The sequence below is a fragment of the Gymnoscopelus microlampas genome, assembly GCF_963454915.1.
Source record: "Gymnoscopelus microlampas genome assembly, chromosome: 10".
In the NCBI taxonomy this organism is placed as follows: domain Eukaryota; kingdom Metazoa; phylum Chordata; class Actinopteri; order Myctophiformes; family Myctophidae; genus Gymnoscopelus; species Gymnoscopelus microlampas.
This window is the reverse complement of record NC_139947.1, coordinates 20,930,121-20,948,826: the sequence shown is the minus strand read 5'-3', so window position 1 is coordinate 20,948,826 and position 18,706 is coordinate 20,930,121. Positions and strand designations below refer to the sequence as shown.

At 41.5% G+C, this 18,706-nt stretch overlaps 1 protein-coding gene and 1 pseudogene across 2 annotated transcripts; both read right to left on the bottom strand.

Moving 5' to 3' along the window:
• Positions 1-14,066: 14,066 nt before the first annotated feature.
• LOC311054131 (small ribosomal subunit protein eS7-like) lies at positions 14,067-16,268 on the bottom strand (annotated as a pseudogene). Its single transcript has 3 exons — positions 16,216-16,268; positions 14,840-15,280; positions 14,067-14,294 (listed from the first exon to the last, which is right to left on the bottom strand). The product of its transcript is annotated as a small ribosomal subunit protein eS7-like (transcript).
• A 167-nt stretch (positions 16,269-16,435) lies between these two features.
• LOC311053561 (nuclear migration protein nudC-like) lies at positions 16,436-17,434 on the bottom strand (the record flags this gene model as incomplete). Its single annotated transcript, XM_084069170.1, has 1 exon — positions 16,436-17,434. One exon carries the CDS (start codon positions 17,432-17,434, stop codon positions 16,436-16,438), a length of 999 nt encoding a protein of 332 aa, XP_083925296.1.
• Between the last annotated feature and the right edge of the window lie 1,272 nt (positions 17,435-18,706).

Here is an 18,706-nt window from a genome sequence, read left to right as displayed (position 1 = left end):
TTTTTCCACACAGCATTCGCGAATTGATATGAATGTTTTTAATTAGCAGCTGTGCATGTTAAAGTATTGAAGATTGTTAAACTTGGGCGATTATATACTTTCATTAATTAATTAATAACCTTTATCACACACCAAGTGTGTGTGATGATCACTCTATAGGTCTAGGAGCTCTGAATCGGCATGTACATGCCGTCCTTTGACCCCTCTCCTCGGGCAAAGGAGAGGAGCACGGCACCGGACGGGTCTCGGACTGAACACATCATATTCTCACAGTGGCTTTGGATCTGGTTAACGAGTCGGCCGATTATCAGTAAAACAGTGGCAATTTATCAAACATTTTGAAACGGCTGAGGCACTGGCGTAGCGTGGATTCTAATGTTAACCAGGCAGGATCTGTATCCCCCATTATTTTGCGGGACACATACGCGCGCGAAGCGTGTGCGATTTCTTAAAGAGCTGTAATTAATGAATTAAGCGACCATAAAGCAACATTAACAACACACTCTACCAGTGGTGGAAAACGTACTCAAATGATTTACTTAAGTAAAAAGTATCAATACTGGCTGCAATGTAGAAATAGCCTACTCTACTCCAGGATCCATTCACTTTTGGACTCCTTAGGACATGATCTGACAATATCCTATGCCTCCAGCCTCCTACAGACTACGGTACAGGTTACACTTGGACCATTGTTATGCAGGAGACGGCAGCTTTAGCTTTGTAAAAGGTGCGAATGGGGAAGCCAATGTATCACTGCGGTAACGTATCTATTGATGTCGGAGCAGAATTCTTTTTGAGCAGCTAGAGCCTGTTTGAGCAGGCCAGGCTGGGTCTTTACTGACCGGACCATGGCCTCAGTGGCCTCCATGACGCTACGCCTCTGGGCTGAGGTCACCAAAGTCAGCCAGCTGCCCTTAAATTACAAAGCAAAGGAGAAGGTTTTCTTCACTTTCGTGACCCCTTCACATGCCCTCCACCTGCTCCTTTACCTTCTTTGTCATAAGTCATTCTTTCCATGCCTCTTGACATGATTTTTTTTTTGTTGCATTTCACACATAATATTCGACATGCTCATCCCTGTTCTGGGGCCAACATTCTGCGACAATATGTGTCGTGTAAACGGAGGGGGAGGGGGGGGGGGGGGGGGCTAGTAAGCCCTTGGGAATACGGTTAACTAAGTATAGGGGTTTAAGTGGTTAAAGCTTCCTACATCACCAAAGATGTGTATATAACACTTAGCCTATGAAACAATTATTTTTACATTGACATACTTTATGTTACAGTTACACATATAGCTTGGTTTACAACCTACAGTATATAAACCAAGTGCAGCAGGAGATTACTTAAGTGTGCAATCTGCAAGCTACTCATCAATTCCTTATTTCTTCTATTTTAAGATTAATAGGTATTTTCAACTGAAAAGGTGTCACTTAACACGTTATTGTCAAGGGATAGATGTGTTTGTGGTGTAACAGAGTATAAATTAGCCCTCATGCTTTCTGCCTAACCTCACATCATTTGGTAGAATGAACATAAATTATCGGGTGTATTTCTTTCTACAGTATTGACTGTAGCTGAGCACCCTCAGCCAAGGGAGCAATCAGAGGAAGCGCACCTGCTTTGCATTTCAACATAATAAACAATCACACATTGCAGATTGCACAGAAAGTTGAATGACAGAAATCTGTTCAGGATTAGGCTACGTGCAGGATCTCATTTATCAAAGTGGTGTAGACCAAATATTGGGCGTACGGCGAGATCATCGCATTTATCATTCTATCGTGACTTTGACTTGAGCGTACGACCCACTCAGATCTCACGTCTGGTCTGAGGACGTGTGTAGTGACCTTTTGTCCTTGTTGTGGTTGACTGAGAGTACCTTTTTGCACTGACTGGCTTTGTGCAGCAAACATGACCAAAAAAGGGAAATGAGGAATGTCCAAAAGTTAAACGTAGGGTAAGTGATTTTCGTTGGTTAAAATAAGTGTTAAATAGCTCTCTATTCTGATAGTACTCATTACTATAGAGTGTTTGTTCAGTAAAATGAGTCTCCTTGTCTGTTTATTAAAGAGCTGGAGAGACGGCCAGAGTCCTGTTACTGAACAAACACTCTATAGCAATGATTACTATCAGAATATAGTGCTTTAACCTTTTAACAAAATACTTTTTGTTTTAACCAAAAAATATCACTTACTGTACCCTACCTTTAAAGTTGAACTCAAAAAAGGCTTATTTGCACATCTGTTGTTCCAGGCTTGAAAACATAAAATACATTATAAATAGACTTGAGCATGTAGCAATTAAATTAAAGTAGAAGGCAGCACCAACAAAAAACAGACGTACTGTAACTAGAAAATGTGCTCCTCTGAGCACAGGTGTCCACCAGGTGAGGTAGTTGTGGGCCAGCAATGTTCGGAATTTGACAATCAGGATGGAATAAGAACAATCGGACAGAACCATCTTGATCACTTGACGACAGAGTTAATTTGTACCGATTTGCATGATGTTTGGACAACATTTGTAGGAGTAATATAAAAAAGAAAAGTGTTGCAAAAACCGGCCTCCTGGTGGCGCTATAATAGGGCAATGTTAAAATTGGCATTGGGTGGCATTTGTTCCTCAACGTAGTGCGAATGTTGGTGCACATTTTCACCGCAATCGGACGCTGTGTTCATGATTTGTGGCATTTTGTTCAGAACGGGCCTCTCCTGCAAACTTTAGATGTCAATCTTAGCCAATCAGGATGGAATATGAAAAATCAAACAGGTCGGTCTTGATCACATGACTATAGACTCCGGGCATAGCGACGTAACATGGTCGCCACGCCCTTAAATCGTGCCACTTCCGCCGCCATCTTGAGGGAGTAGATTGACAGCTGCCACAAGTGTAGAGTAGTGTAGTGTAGTCTGTAGTCCTGTGTTTGTTGTCCAGCAAGTAGACGGTGTACATTATTATCTATCTCTAACTTGTCTGTTGCTCTAATTTAGCAATGGTACGACAGTGCTGCATTATCGGATGCAATGCCAAGGTTTCAGACGTTAAATTAAAAAAGTTAAATTGCACACATTTCCAACCTGGAGGAAAAGCTGTTGGAGATCAGATGTCGGAGATATCAAAGAAACGGCTTGGCATGGGTATCTTAAATACAAATGGGTATCTTACATACAATGAGATTGAGCTAACAGCTAAATTGTGTTTCTCTATGTGTCCAGTCTGAGAAACGTAGTCTAACGTGGGTCTAACGTGGGTGGCTCACGGTCACGGTGGCTGAGTAAACAGCTGTCTGTCTGTCAGCAAGTGTTCAGACGTCGGAGATATCAAATAAATGTAGTATGGCTTGGGTGTCAGCTGACGAAATAACATAACCTTCAACAACATTCCCAAACACATATAAGCTCAAACGAGCATGACAGCACACAATCAAACATATAAACATCTGTTGGAGGCGAGGTTAGGATCAGCATCAGCGTTGCCATGTCGGCTTATTATAAGCGACTTTGGGCTTCTTTTTATGTGAAGTTGCTTGTAAAATTAGTAGTTTTGTATGGCTTATTTATAAAGTGTACTTGCTTATTTAGGCTTATTTAGGTGCTTGCTTATTTAGGCTTTTTTTTAAAAACAAAAAAAATTAAACCAGTGGTTCTCAAATCTTTTCATGAAAATGTTTTGTGCCAGGGAGCATTTGTGTTGTTAGAATGTTTTAAAAAATATTCCAAATGTTCTTTATTTTATTGCAAGAGTTTTTTTTTAATAACCTATGTACAAGCTCACGTGAGCTTGTAGATCGGCTATTTTCAAGTAGTCGATGTATCTAAGCCACTTCTTTTGGGCTTGTTTTCATAGACCTGGTTGCTTATTTCTCTCGCAAAATATGGCAACACTGATCGCAGGTAGCGTGCCTTTGCGTCTGCATTCAGCTTCTCTCTGTATGGTAACTCTCTGTCACGCATTGCCAGGTCCATCTTCTGTCCTTTACCAATAAATTCGCTGTAGTTCAGGACACGTCGTGACTCGTGGGTAACTGTCAATGTTGTTGATACTAGCTGTTGTTATGGAGCTCCCTTAATATGGCCACCGTAACTACTTCAGCCTAAGCTTGGCCACGCCTTTTGCCCGGAGTCTATAGAGATCATGTGTACCGATTTGCGTGAAATTTTGATAAAATCTGAAGGCTTAATATCCAAAAATGTGTTTTACAGAAGTCGGCCTCCTGGTGGCGCTATAAAAGGCAGATGCAAAAAAATGCAGGACAAAGGTTTTTCCTTGGCCTCTAGGGAGTGTACATACAAAGTTTTACACAGATCGGTGCAGTTATAGGTACAAACACAAATCGGCCTGTTATAGCGTCACCATGAGGCTGATTTGAAATTTTTCTTCATTTCATTTCTTCCTCGGCCTAGTGGGAAAGTGCGTGCAAAATTGCACGGAAATTGCATGCTGTGTTCATGATTTAAGGCATTTTGTTCAAAACTGAGCATTCCTGCAAACTTTGGAAGCCAATTTTAGCCAATCAGGATGGAATATGAAACATCTGAAAGACCTATTTTGTTTAATGACTATAGAGATACTGTGTACCGATTTTCAGGATTTTTGTTAGATTTTTGATTTCAGTGATTTTAAAAAGGAGAGGACATTGCCCTGGAACCGCGCAACAGGCGGAGGTAACAGCCATTTTGGAAGGCCTGATTGTTGCAATTAAAGAAAATAAATCTGTCTTGTCTTAGAGTAGTGACGGATATCGATTATTGTTATAAAGCTGGCATACAGGAATGCACACTTGTGGGGGCTGATAGCAGAAAAATGTGGATCAATGTATATAGAATGGGTTCACGTTAGAAGTCACACTGAGACTAGAGATTATGACCATATGGTAAGTGGAGATAGACAGAGATGCTCCCCCATGCCCTTCCAGTAGAGAGGGATGAGGGAGGTTGGAACCTAGCTTTATCCCAATGTCGGGAGTTACCCCTCTACATGGACATAGGCTTCCATGTAGATTAGAACATTCAAAATGTGAATAAACTTATGTCATACCTTTCTGTGAAAAATGGAAAATTAAATACAAATTGAATTATATTATTAATATTTATATCTTTTTAAAAACATGCAAATTCAAAACCACCTCCTTATGAGGGGAATAGAAATGAGAAAGATGAATTATTTCTCCTCTGAGACTAAGTTAAACTATCAGGACATGAACTCCTGCAGAGAGAGACTAGCCGACACTCTGTCAGCCCAAAGCCACAAACAGGCGCAGCATCACTCTCAACCTAAAGAGTCAGTGAAAACTAAATGACCTGTGATTAATTAAGGAGCAAGTAGAGAAATCAGACCTTCAAGATAAAGAGAAGCTTGAAGCTGTTATAAGTACTGTGACTAGATGAAGGTGTATATAATGACATAGAACAGTGTGTATATTATGTTCCATGTATATAGAAGTATATATTATGGCTCATGCCAGGCCTAGTATGGCAAAACTCTCCTGGGTATTCCTACTGGAATATTGACGGGACGAAATGCACTCACCAAGGTGCCCCTAGAGGCTCTAGGGGCACCTTGGTGAGTGCATTTGGTGAGTGCATTTTCTCTCCAATATATGGCACATGCAGTATATCAGAAAAACGACATCCATGTGTACACAGAATATTCAACATCTGGACCAAGCCTATCTAGTGGTCACCAAGGTGCACAAAGGTTTAGGTCAGGTTGGATATAGGATCCATAGGTGTTGGATTTAAGCCTAGTTCACACGCCAACACCTTAACACACTTACAACACAAGTGGGATCAGGGTGTCAGCATGTGTATGATGGGGGGGATAGGTTACAGTGTAACCTATCCCCCCCATCATACACATGCTGACTCCCAGCAGGGGGAGCCACCATCAAATAGTGTAACCGTTACACTATTTGATGGTGGCTCCCCCTGCTGGGACAGACCTGTTTTGTATCTATAATCATCATGACCCACCTGTGTCTATTGTTTGGGAAATTAACTTGTCACATATGGGCGTTATGTTTTGGCAAAGTGCATCAGCTGGATCAGTCAACGTCACCTACATGCTTCCTCAAACCAGATGTTGAATATTCTGTGTACACATGGATGTCGTTTTTCTGATATATTGCATGTGCCATATTGGAGAGAAAATAATCAGCTAGCGTTCTATAGGCTTAAAGAATAATCAGTAAAACCTGCAACAGAAAGACAACACTGCTTTAGAATGTGTTTACTGACAGGATGAATATGAGCATTATGGGGTCCTACCGTCCTACCAGTGTTAAAGGTTAGACCAGAAACATATGGTTGTATTGTATATGTTATCAAAGAGCTTGTAGTCACCACCACCAGGTAAACACATGTGGGGAAACAGTCTGCTCATTTTACACACCTAGAAACACACATACTCCAGTGAGCTGCAGTAAATCTGAAGTGATAGCCTCCTTCAACTGGTCTTGTGAAGACACATTGCCTTCTACTGTATGTATACAATATTATTGTGGAAAATAATATTTAGTTTCAACCATGAACTTTAATCATGGTAACACTTTTAAAACACTGTCAATTAAACCCAGTGGCATTTCAGTTTAAATGGGACAGTTGATTAATTTGATGAGAAGATTTATCCAAATTGTTTTTGGTTTTTGATAGCCTGGCTGATAGATAGTTTGTGAGGGCTAACTGATTCTACAGTTTAATAATAGGACTTAATCACCACCTACCTGTTGTTTCATTGTATGTAGTGGAGAATTTTGTAGATCAGAGTGGTTTCCGAACCAAATGGTCCAACTTGTCCTTCTTCACCCCAAACTAGCCACCAAGCCTACCAGAAGGCCCCTGTAAGCGTCTGTGACACTTGTCCTTTTAACTTCAATTGTTTCTTTAGTTTGAAGTTAATTACGGGGCCAGAGCTCTGCTCTGGACACGTATTGTTATTGGCAGTATTCTGTCACTTCTTCTTCTGCCACTTTTCGCAGTTCTGGCTGAACCGTGCAGTCGCTTTTTACGAAACTCGGCCATATGGTAGATGGTCATGAAAAACGATCAAAAAATAATTCTCACAATCTTTCGTCCAAAGGTGGCGCTATAGCACTCAATTGAAAATGCCAACTTTGACCAGGTACAACTCATGCCCTGTTTGACCTAGAGCCATGAAACTTGGATACACATATGCGTCTCCTCATGCTGAACAACTTTCACCCCTGACTTTTGACCTCTGACCTTTAGATCTCCCACCATTTTGAATTATATGAAAAACAGTCATTGGCTCCTAACTTCTGCATTTTTTCACTTATGGAAAATCCGTTGGAATTTTTTGTAGGCAGAGGTCCAAAGTTCAAGTGTTAAACGTTTCGTGCAGATTGCTCAAAAATCCCAGGAGGAGATAGATTTTAACTATTACAGTTTTATGAAAATTATTCATCTGTGCCTAAAACATACATGCAGACTCACATTTCTTTGAAACTTTGCAGAAATGTACAGGGTCATTCCAAATATCACTGAAACCAATCTTACTCCAATTGGCCAAAAGGGGGCGCTATAGCAATTTTTTGAAAAGGCAGACTTTAAACAGGCATAAGTCATGCCTCGTTTGGCCGAAAGTCGTGAAACTTGCTTACACATGTGCCTTGACTCATGAGGAACACTCGTATCGATTTGACCATTAAGCTCCGCCCTTAGATTTTCCGCAATTTTGAGCAGTTTGAAAAATACTTGTTTTTGCCAGTTCTGGCTTAACCGTGCATACGCTTTTTACGAAACTCGGCCATATGGTAGATGCTCATGAAAAACTACCAAAAAATAATTCTCACACTCATTCGTCAAAGGGTGGCGCTATAGCACTCAATTGAAAGTGCCAACTTTGAACAGGTACAACTCATGCCCTGTTTGACCTACAACCATGAAACTTCGATACACACATGCGTCTCTTCATGCCCGACAACTTTCGTGGTCTGACTTTTGACCTCTGACCTTTAGATCGCCCACCATTTTGAATTATATGAAAAACAGTCATTGGCTCCTAACTTCTGCATTTTTTCACTTATGGAAAATCCGTTGGAAATTTTTGTAGGCAGAGGTCCAAAGTTCAAGTGTTAAACGTTTCGTGCAGATTGCTCAAAAATCCCAGGAGGAGATAGATTTTAACTATTACAGTTTTATGAAAATTATTCATCTGTGCCTAAAACATACATGCAGACTCACATTTCTTTGAAACTTTGCAGAAATGTACAGGGTCATTCCAAATATCACTGAAACCAATCTCACTCCAATTGGCCAAAAGGGGGCGCTATAGCAATTTTTTGAAAAGGCAGACTTTAAACAGGCATAAGTCATGCCTCGTTTGGCCAAAAGTCGTGAAACTTGCTTACACATGTGCCTTGACTCATGAGGAACACATCTATCGCTTTGACCAGTAAGCTCCGCCCGTAGAATGTCCGCAATTTTGAGCAGTTTGAAAAACACTTAAACCCAGGATTTTTCAGCTATTTGCGTGAAACTGTATCATCTGTGTAATCTCCTTTTTCATAGTTCCTTGTCTGTTGGTCCAATGGCGTCTCCCTTAAATGAGTGCCTCACAATGTGAACGAGTGATCTTAGTGTTGGCTTGGTTCATGACAGAAGGCAAGAGTTTATGATCTTCAACAGAAAACATCAGCCTGGACAAAGCTATAGCACTATACGTAGTGTTGCAGCCTATTAGCCTATCATGGGGCGGCCATAGCTGGGTGGTTAGTGAGCACGCCTAGGGAACCAGAGGCCCTGGTTGCCCCAGGTTCGATTCCAGGCCATCCCAGCATATGCGTCGATGAAATGAAATTTGTCCCTGAGCAAGACTCTTAACCCCTATTTGCTCACAGGTTCTCATTGGAAACAAGACCACAAGGACTTTCATGAACGACCTGTTAAAAGGAATTATCCTTATCCTAGTCCGAAGGTTGAGAGTTCGATTCCTGTTAATGGCAATAGGTTGAGATGTCCAATCTATCCATTCTGTTTCCATCTCTCTCTCTCTCATCAATCTATTATATATATATTATTATTTTTGCTTATTTTGGGATACCTTTATTTTGACACTTCCTGTGTATTTGGGGCTACCTTTTATTTTGACACTTCCTGTTACTGGGCGTGCTAGCGTTACTCACAGGACAGATCCATTCAGAGACTGTCAGAGCAGAGTGACAGTAGAGATGCACGGCCACTCACCAACGTGTTTCCTAAATCAGCGCGTCACGGTACGAAATGTTTGTTTGTTTGCTTTAACGTTCTGTGGCCTAATTGTAACCTGTAACCCTATATTCTGCACTTTAAATGCGCAGTTGTTGGAGTAAGGTTGTTTATATATTGTTCACAGTGCTTGTTGTGACGTTTGGGGGCAACTGATCGTTTGAGTTACCTGAAGCCAAGGTGGTTTTGTATGCAGCCCATAGCACCCTTTGGATAGCGGAGCGAGGTACAGGAGTGTTTTGTTTGTTTGTTTGGATTTTCTTTCTGATTTAATTTGGGATTTATTAATTGTTTGTCTGGTATTTTGATTTGGTTATGGTACATTTTCGTTTGGTATTTGCATTAATTCACTGAATTATATCAACTATAAATTAACTATTTTATTGTTGAATTGTACTTTGAAAGTGATACTTTGAAATGCACTGATTTTATTGTTGAGTGAAACTATGAAATTATATAATGATTGTAACATTATTTATTTCTATTTTTATAGTTTTCACGGTGTTCGAACCAGAGCTTCATTCTTGTTGAAGAAAAATAAATACACCTGTTGAAACCATCCACCTTCGTCATCATTCAAATCCAAAGGCCGCTACAGCCCCCTTTTGTTTGTCTGTCTGTCAACCCAGGAGCATTATATAAGCGTAATACTATTATTAAGCCAATACACCAATCAAATGCATTAAATGTGGTGCCTTTTTTTAATCCACTGGCAAAAATCGGCAGACATAATCCACAAAATGTTTGATTGCTGTAACAGTTTTCAACCACAAGATGGAGACATTGTCCAGGGAAACGACCACCTTTCTTAAAACGACTCATGGGGAACAGTTGCATGATATTTGCAAATTCGTGTTGGAATTCTGTATTGCGTGATTGCAGCCCTGTATTTGAACCATGACATTTACAGCAACTCAACTCACTGATTTAGAACTGTAGCGACCTCATCTCCTCAAGGAAATCAGCCAGCTTTGTCACACCAAAATGTCACACACATTTTCATTACCAGAATTATCCTAATCACCTTGCATTACCATTTCCCATAATTAAACCGGTAGCCATGCTTAGAAAACAGACACACACACACACACACACACACACACACACACACACACACACACACACACACACACACACACACACACACACACACAGGGGTGCAATGCTCAGTGGACGCGGTTGCACGCCGTGCAACTACTTATTTGGCCAGGGGGACGTGCAGGCACACGCATAGATTTAAAACTACTTTAAATTCACACTTCATCAAAGTTTACAAAGGCTCCCGACTCACGCGGTACATTAACATAGGAATTAGCCTATATGCATATCAATTGTCCATTGTGTGACCTGTACTGTAGGTGTTAAGCGACGTGCGCGTCACGTCATTAAAATAGAGAGTGCAACCACTTCTCAAATGAGCATAGCATCACTACACACACACACACACACACACACACACACACACACACACACACACACACACACACACACACACACACACACACACACACACACACACACACACACACACACACACACACACACACACACACACACACACACAATTGCATTTGTAATGGGCAGGTAAACTGCATCACTTGTTTTGCCCCATCTGTGCATGTGCCTGCTGTTCATGGCAGCCAATGACAACCTCCTGTGCAGGGAACACTTCATTTCCCCAAAAGAAATTGATATTTTTTAAAGTATTTCTATTTTATTTTATTTTTTAAACAATAATTACAATTGTATGAATTCAACAGTTTATCACTGTTGTCAGATGAAAAATCAAGAGTCAACTTTTCATGAATTAAGAAGTATTCAGCTTTTGAGAACAGCCTTGAATGGGTTTCATGGATCTTTAGATCCATAATGGACCATAGCCTTTCAGTTCAACTTCAAAACAAGAAAATAACCCCAAATTAAGATACATAGTACATACAACAACAGGGATACGTAACTAATTGGAAATAAGCAAATACAAACTAAATACTCAGAGCTCATAAAATCTAAAATCAACAAATTACAATACAATACAGTTTACTGCTCACAGTTTACTGCTCACATCATAACACACAAAATAAAAGGCACAATATATTACTGCAATTGACAATAACATCTAATTAAAATGTTACAGTACCTTATTAGATACTCAAAAACAGTGCTCAAAATGCTTATAAATTACACTTTAAAAAAAATAAGAAGTGTACTGATGTTAAAATCGCCTTGTGGGTCGACGTCACAAACGTAACAGGCCCATATACACATCACAAACGTGATGGGTGGACGGACGGAGGATGGTGGGCATCACAAACGTAGCATGCCCATACTGTATGGAGACTATTCTGACTATTCTGATGCCACAACATTTGCCACAAACATATGGCAAACATATGGTGATACGCTGAGTGTAAAGTCAGTCGGATCAGCCGGATCCGACTGAAATTGAGAAATCCGCTAATCCCCAAATATGCAGTAGCCTACTATGATATCATGATGTAATAGTACTGACATCATAGGATCATGGACACCATATTTGGGCATGCCTCGCACGGAACTTCATAGGCATAAAAGGGACACAGACAGACACATACAAAATCTACAAGAGATCAATACTTCTGTACTTCAGACTCTGATAGCTGTGTGACAGTCAGTCGCTGACCTGTATGACAAATTAACAATTACAAAAACACATGGCTACCAAGGCATGTATTGTGTACAGTAGAATCAATAGCTCCATTTATTACTGATTAGTTATAATTTCTTGATGGAACATGAGGGTCAGATTGACTGATTCAAACAGTGAAGGATCTCTTATCTCTTTTTTCTTTGTAGGTGTCAATTTGTCTTCTGAATTGTATATTCCCTGAAGACCTTTTCAGCCTCTTTCAAACCTCACTTAATCTTTCTAGCACATTGTACATTGTTCAGTGATAATGTTAAAACCTTGACTGAGGTGAAGTTATGTGATGGATGTGACATGAGATCGTTAGAGTTATAACTCTGTTTCCTGGAATCCTGTCTCTTCACTATAAGGTGTCATCATTCATTGCCGCCATCTTTTCCTTTTTCTCTCTTTAGTCCAGGGGCCAACACTGATATTTTCACAAATTGGTACCACCTAAGGTGACCGTAAAGTTTTTGTATTTTTGTCTTCCTACATGTCTCTAGTTTATATTTTGGTATGATAACCCTTCCAATCTTGTAGCTTAGTGGCAGTTATCACTACCTACCGGCTAATGTATCCGGTAGGAGACACAAAGTAGAATCTTTGTGTCTCCTACCCCGGGCATCAAATTATTGCGACAAAAAACAAAATATATCCATGTATTCAAGGCTTCATGGGGTGTGCAATTGATAACTTCTCAGATTTTTGGTGTTTGCAAAAAGACTGCTTTCCATAAGCTTGTAAAAGTTGACCCTCCTTCGGTCTAGGGTGGTCATAGCTGAATGGGTAGAGAGTCCCCCTGGGAAACTTAAAGGAGGAGTTCACCCCAAAAATTATTTATTTTCTATCAATTGCACACCCCATGAAGCGTTGAATACATGGATATATTTTGTTTTTTGTCGCAATAATTTGATGCCCGGGGTAGGAGACACAAAGATTCTACTTTGTGTCTCCTACCAGATACATTAGCCGGTAGGTAGTGATAACTGCCATTAAGCTACAAGATTGGAAGGGTTATCATACCAAAATATAAACTAGAGACATGTAGGAAGACAAAAATACAAAAACTTTACGGTCACCTAGGTCAGGGGTTCCCAAAGTAGGGGTCGCGACCCCACTTGGGGTCGCGGGAGACTGACGTGGGGTCGCGAAATTATTTTGGGTCATTAAAAAAAAAAAAAAAAAAAAAAACTTTTTTTTTTTTCTTTTTTAAACTTTTTATTCAACAGAATGGATGAAATACCATCTAAAATGATCACAAATGGTACATTTTACCATTTTAACACATTACAAATGCGCACCGAACGTGCAAGTTTATGTGCATAAATGACCTCCAGGTTTAGGTGGGGTCGCGAGTCAATTTCCGCCTTATTTTGGGGTCGCGGGCTGAAAAGTTTGGGAACCCATGACCTAGGTGGTACCAAAATATGGCTTGGCCCCTGGACTACTTGTACATATATGTATTTGGTAAATGGTGCATTTATATAGCGCTTTACATTGATTGTGCCATTCACCCATTCATACACCGATGGCGGAGGAAACCATGCAAGGCACCATACCTGCTCATCGGAAGCAATTAGGGGTTCAGCGTCTTGCTCAAGGACACTTCGACACTAACTCTGGGGAAGCGCCCCAGCCCGTGATCGAACTGGGAACCTTGCAGTTTCCAGTTCACTCTACCCGGCCACTCTACCCCTGAGCCACTGCCGCCCCTATTTGTACATTTTGTATTTGTTGATGACATGTATTTTTGTGTTATTTCTATGCTATGTTGAATTGAATACATAGGACCACAATGGAAACAAGTCCCCAGGACTGTGTTATCCCAGCAAGCACAATGACGTCATGATGACGTTATGATGACGCCCGGTCATCACCCTGGTGTTGTTCAGGACTAGGCCAGATCACAGCCCATATGGAAAGCAATTTTGGGTGATGAGAAATGTGTTTAGATGATGTCCTGGAAGTGATGTTTTTGTGGTCAGGATTAATTTTGGTTGAAATCAGGTGATATTCTGGGCCAGATCTGACTTGTCTTGGTTTGACTTGATCTAGCCCCAATCGAGACGTCACTGATTGGTCCGGGTCCTGACTGTGCTTGCTGGGATCCTTTTAGCCTAAATGTCTCACTGTGCCTCTGTGCTGTTTACATTTTTTGTTTTAATAAAGTATTCAATCAATCAATCACACTTCGGCCCAGCTTCAGCACCTCCTTGGACATCCACCGCTTCATACTGGTGGTATTCCTCCTCTTCACTCGGCCCAGCTTCAGCACCTCCTTGGAGACCCACCTCTTTGTAGAGGTGGTATTCTTCCTCTTCACTCGGCCCAGCTTCAGCACCGGAACCAACAACATCATAATACTCCATCTCAATATCCTCCACTCCTGCTCTCTGCCCTCTGGTGACCTGAGAAACAAAGCAGCAACCAACGTTAACTTACTGGATCAGATATAGCTCTCTTAAAAAACAACAACAACAACAATGTAACTACTTCATTTACATTCCAGTCTTTGAATAAAGATGTATACATTTACATTACCATCGAGCGACAATGGAGTACACTGATTAACAGCATCAACAGCGGCAGCAGCACGGTGACTATTGTTCTGACAATGTTAGATGTCAGATGAGAGGCTGTGAGAGAGATATGTTGGATCATCATCACTAAACATCATGTAAGGAACAGCTCTCAATAAAATAGAAGATTTGACAAAAACACGTGCTTCATTGGGTGTCATGTTGTCACTTGAAATTTGAAATTTAGGATGATGTTCCTTCAGGTCAATCTTCAGGGATCACCGCTGGATGTTGACCACCACATCCTTCCCTTTGATACGGAACCTCACATCAAAGGGCACCACCAGAACAACTTCAGATAAGCTGTCCACATATACTTGGTCAGGTCAGCTCCATTACCAGCATTAGGCTTCATCTTATAGCGGCCTGAACACCCAGTAGCCTAAAAATTCAAAAACAGCATCTTTTCCTGTGAGGTTCTTGTAGACACCAGCAAAGGTCTCGACTTGTGTCTGTGTTTTACGTTTCTCTGTTGAGCCCGGTCTAGATGGTCCTTGATGAGCGGACTGCTGTCCAGTTTCACTTTGATTCTCTTCCCAACAATCTCACTGTGAAAGGAGGAAGACATGCTTTCCGCTGAACCTCCTCTCCAGCTCTCTCACCAGAGGAACCTGAATCTCCTGGAAAGACACCAGCTGCGGACAGGGAACGAAAATTATGATGGCTTACTGTTACCACCAACTTCAATTTCCTTTGCAGCAGTGATGTTCTGTTTCCTGAGCTGAGCTTTCATTTCAGAGGTCATCTCCAACTCGAGGAGAGCCTGAGAGATCCCAGATGCCAGCTCATCCGGCTTTTCGCCATTCCGCTTGACTCTGCTTGACCATATTGGCACTGGTACTCAACATTGGCCTTTGTGGTATGTAAATGCAGTGCAGTTTTATTGCCAGAGTACTAGTAGAACAGTCTATAAATGTCAGTCAATACTATGACATTAAAAACTAGAAAAAGTGCTCCTCGGAGCACTGCCAGACCCCTAGTGGTTGAAATCTGAATGGCCGGACTTCGCATGACGTGTGTGCAGAGGAAAAGAGGGACAGACCAGAGGACATGAGGGACAGACCGACCGACCGACCGACCGACCGACAAAGCCTCCTGTAGGCCGACCCCTTGGGTCTGGCAATAATTAATAATATATATTTTTGGAAATCTCGATGGGAATCACAAAATGGCCGCCACTGCTATGCCCTATACCAGGGGTAGGCAACCTTAGGCACGGGTGCCAACATTGGCACAGGGGAGGGTAATCACTGGCACACTGGTGTAAGTGTGAGAGAGGATTTTTGGTTTAAAATACAATATTTAATAAAATGTAGTCAATTAAATGAAGTCCCTTCTCATCTGTATGCGAATTACAACCTACACATACTTCTACATGAATTCAAACTCTGACTGGGGGTGGGGGGGGAGTCTAGGAGATAGGTGGGTTATCATTACAATGTCATTACAATATTTAAAATAACCAAACAAAATGTGGGGAGGCACATTCACAGACAGAATAGTCCTCTCCAACTTTGGTGTCTTACATTTGGTCTACCTGGGACCCAAAGTTTAAAATAAAAAGTATTATGAATTAACAACATGATAGCCGATCTACAAGCTCACAACGTGTCGCGAAGTGACCCGTTGGAGCTTGTAGATCTGCTATTTTCACTATTTCATACGTTTAAAAAAAAAATAGCCTATGTTTAGTTTTTCCCCAGAAATTATTTAGAAAAATGTTTGAATTATTTTTTCTGAACACTGTTACACTCCTCCAGCGCTTCTGCTCCACGCTGCAGTCACGGTGGTCAGCCTGGTCATCATCGATACCTTGGAACACTTCCAGTGGATACTACTCAGTTGCTTGTTGTTTCTTTGGTTTGAATTTCCTTACTGCCTCCTACTACTGTCCTGGATCCCAGCACTGCCACCAGGCAACATGGATATAGGCAGTAGACACTTTAGGTGCGGCCGACTGGAGGCAGCTCTCAGCTGTATTTGGCTTTGGAGAAATCCATCTCTGGGTGCTGAGCCATGAACTTTTTAAGAATGTCTTGTTTCTTCTGCTCTTTAGAGGTGGGTAGGCCCATAGATTTCTGCCTCTGGTCATACATCATTTTCTCTACCATACCTCGTGTCTCTCCATCTAGGTCTGAGAGCTTTGAGTTCTCGGGACAGATCTTCATGGTGTTGATTTCTGGATCTGTGTTAACCATCCTGTTCCACCACACCATTTTATTGATCTTCTCCAGGTGAACAGTAACAATCTTACCATTCTCTAGGACCCAGGAGCTTTCTTCTACCTTCACCTCATTGCAGAGCTCTCCGTCGATGATAGGAGGATGTCCCTTCAGGCCAATCCTCAGGGATCGCCGCTGGATGTTGACCTCCACGTCCTTCCCTTTGATACGAAACTTCACATCAAAGGGCACCACCAGGTCAACTTCAGATAAGCTCTGTGTCCACTTGTAGCTGGGCAGGTCAGCTCCATTACCAGCATTAGGCTTCATCTTATCTTTATCCTTCTCATCTTCCTCTCCCTCTGAATCAGACCCCTTGTCTGCTTTCTCCTCTTCACACGCGCTTTCATTTGTGTTCACAGGCTCTTTTGTAACCTCTTGTTGATTTCTCTGGTTGATTTTAGTGGTGAGTGTCTCTGCTTTCTCATCAGTCAATTCACAAATCTGGGGACCAGCTTCATTTTTTTTCTTCCTCTCTTCCTCTGCAATCTTAGCAGCTCTCTCTACCTTCTCTTTCATCTCCTCCCGTCTGTCCTGTTTGTCTCTGTTGGCTTTCAACGCCAGCGTACTGTGATGAGTGAAGGCCTCTTTCACAAGCTTTTGGGGGGCGCCATGTTCCCCACCCGTGAAGAAATCGGTTTTGCGGCGAAGGAAGCTGAAAAATGCGTTGACTATCTCCTGTACGCCTCCTTCGTGTTGTGCCATAGCAAGCAATATCCCATCATACTTCTCGTTCTCATCAGCCATAATGATAAGTATGACTGATGAATTGATTAAAATGTGTAAAATGTGAAAGTGATCAAAAGAAAATAAAGTTGGCAACAAAGTGAAACAAGTCACACTTTCGACCAGCACTTCCTGATAACCAGTGTGGAATTAGTTCACCGACCAAGTAAGAGGGTAGTAAGGCAGACACAAAAACTTTGTTCCACATAAAAGAAAGTGTTTTATTTACCCAAAAGACAAGTTACTTGGTATGCAGATTGTGAACGATGTCATAGCATCGTGACATCATCAATATGATGTCAGTCTTGTATAGATGAACAACGCAAAATGTTGCGCACCGTTCCGAAGGAGCATACATTAAGAATGGGCATTGCACTATATAATTTCCATGATTCAGTGTATCTGTTTGTATCTCTCTTGATATGCCCAAATAGGGAGATGACTGACATCATAGCACTGACTTCATAGCACTGACCTCATATATGACATAATGGAATGGCCTCCAAGTACTCAAGACACTGCACTAATCAAGTCAATAATCAATCTATATAATAATTAACCTTTTGGTAATTGTGTTATGGGTGCACACATCTGTATTGTTTAGCATGCATGGCAACAGTTTGTGTTGTGTGTGGTCAGACCAGATGTCTAGTCAGCCTATATAAGGTGCAAACATTACTTTAGATTTCCACTTCCTTCAAGTTCTACCAAAGTATAGTGTCCTAAGAGGTTAAGCTAGATAGGGAGACGATAGAGAAGGATAGACAGAGAGATACGAGAGAGAGGAGAGAGGGAGAGAGAGAACACATAAAAGCCAATAAGGGCAAACGTCCTACACTTGTCCCCATCACAGTCATGTATAGCAGCAGCTTTGAGGATGAACCACGGCTCCTGGAAGGAGTGAGGTCCCAGTCGTACCAGACTAAGGTCTTCTCTTGTTCTGAGTGTACATATGCCTTCACGTCTCAGATCTACCTCCATAAACACATGACGAGGAGCCATAACGACGTCTACTGCCAAATGCTGAGGAATGGACAGATCCCGTCAGCAGCCCGTCAGCAAATCGTCAGCTCTGTAACCTGCCAGAAACAAGGAGACACAGACAAAACAATACTGTACAGTTGTCAACAACGTACCAAGACGTCAACTCCTCCAGGAGAGGTAAAGACACATCAATTGACTTACTCAGGAAAGAAGAGCCACATATGTAAACGGTGTGACAAGAGTTTAGCTCGATTAAGTAACCTGAACAAACACCACCGTCTCCACACTGGAGAGACACCTCACCACTGC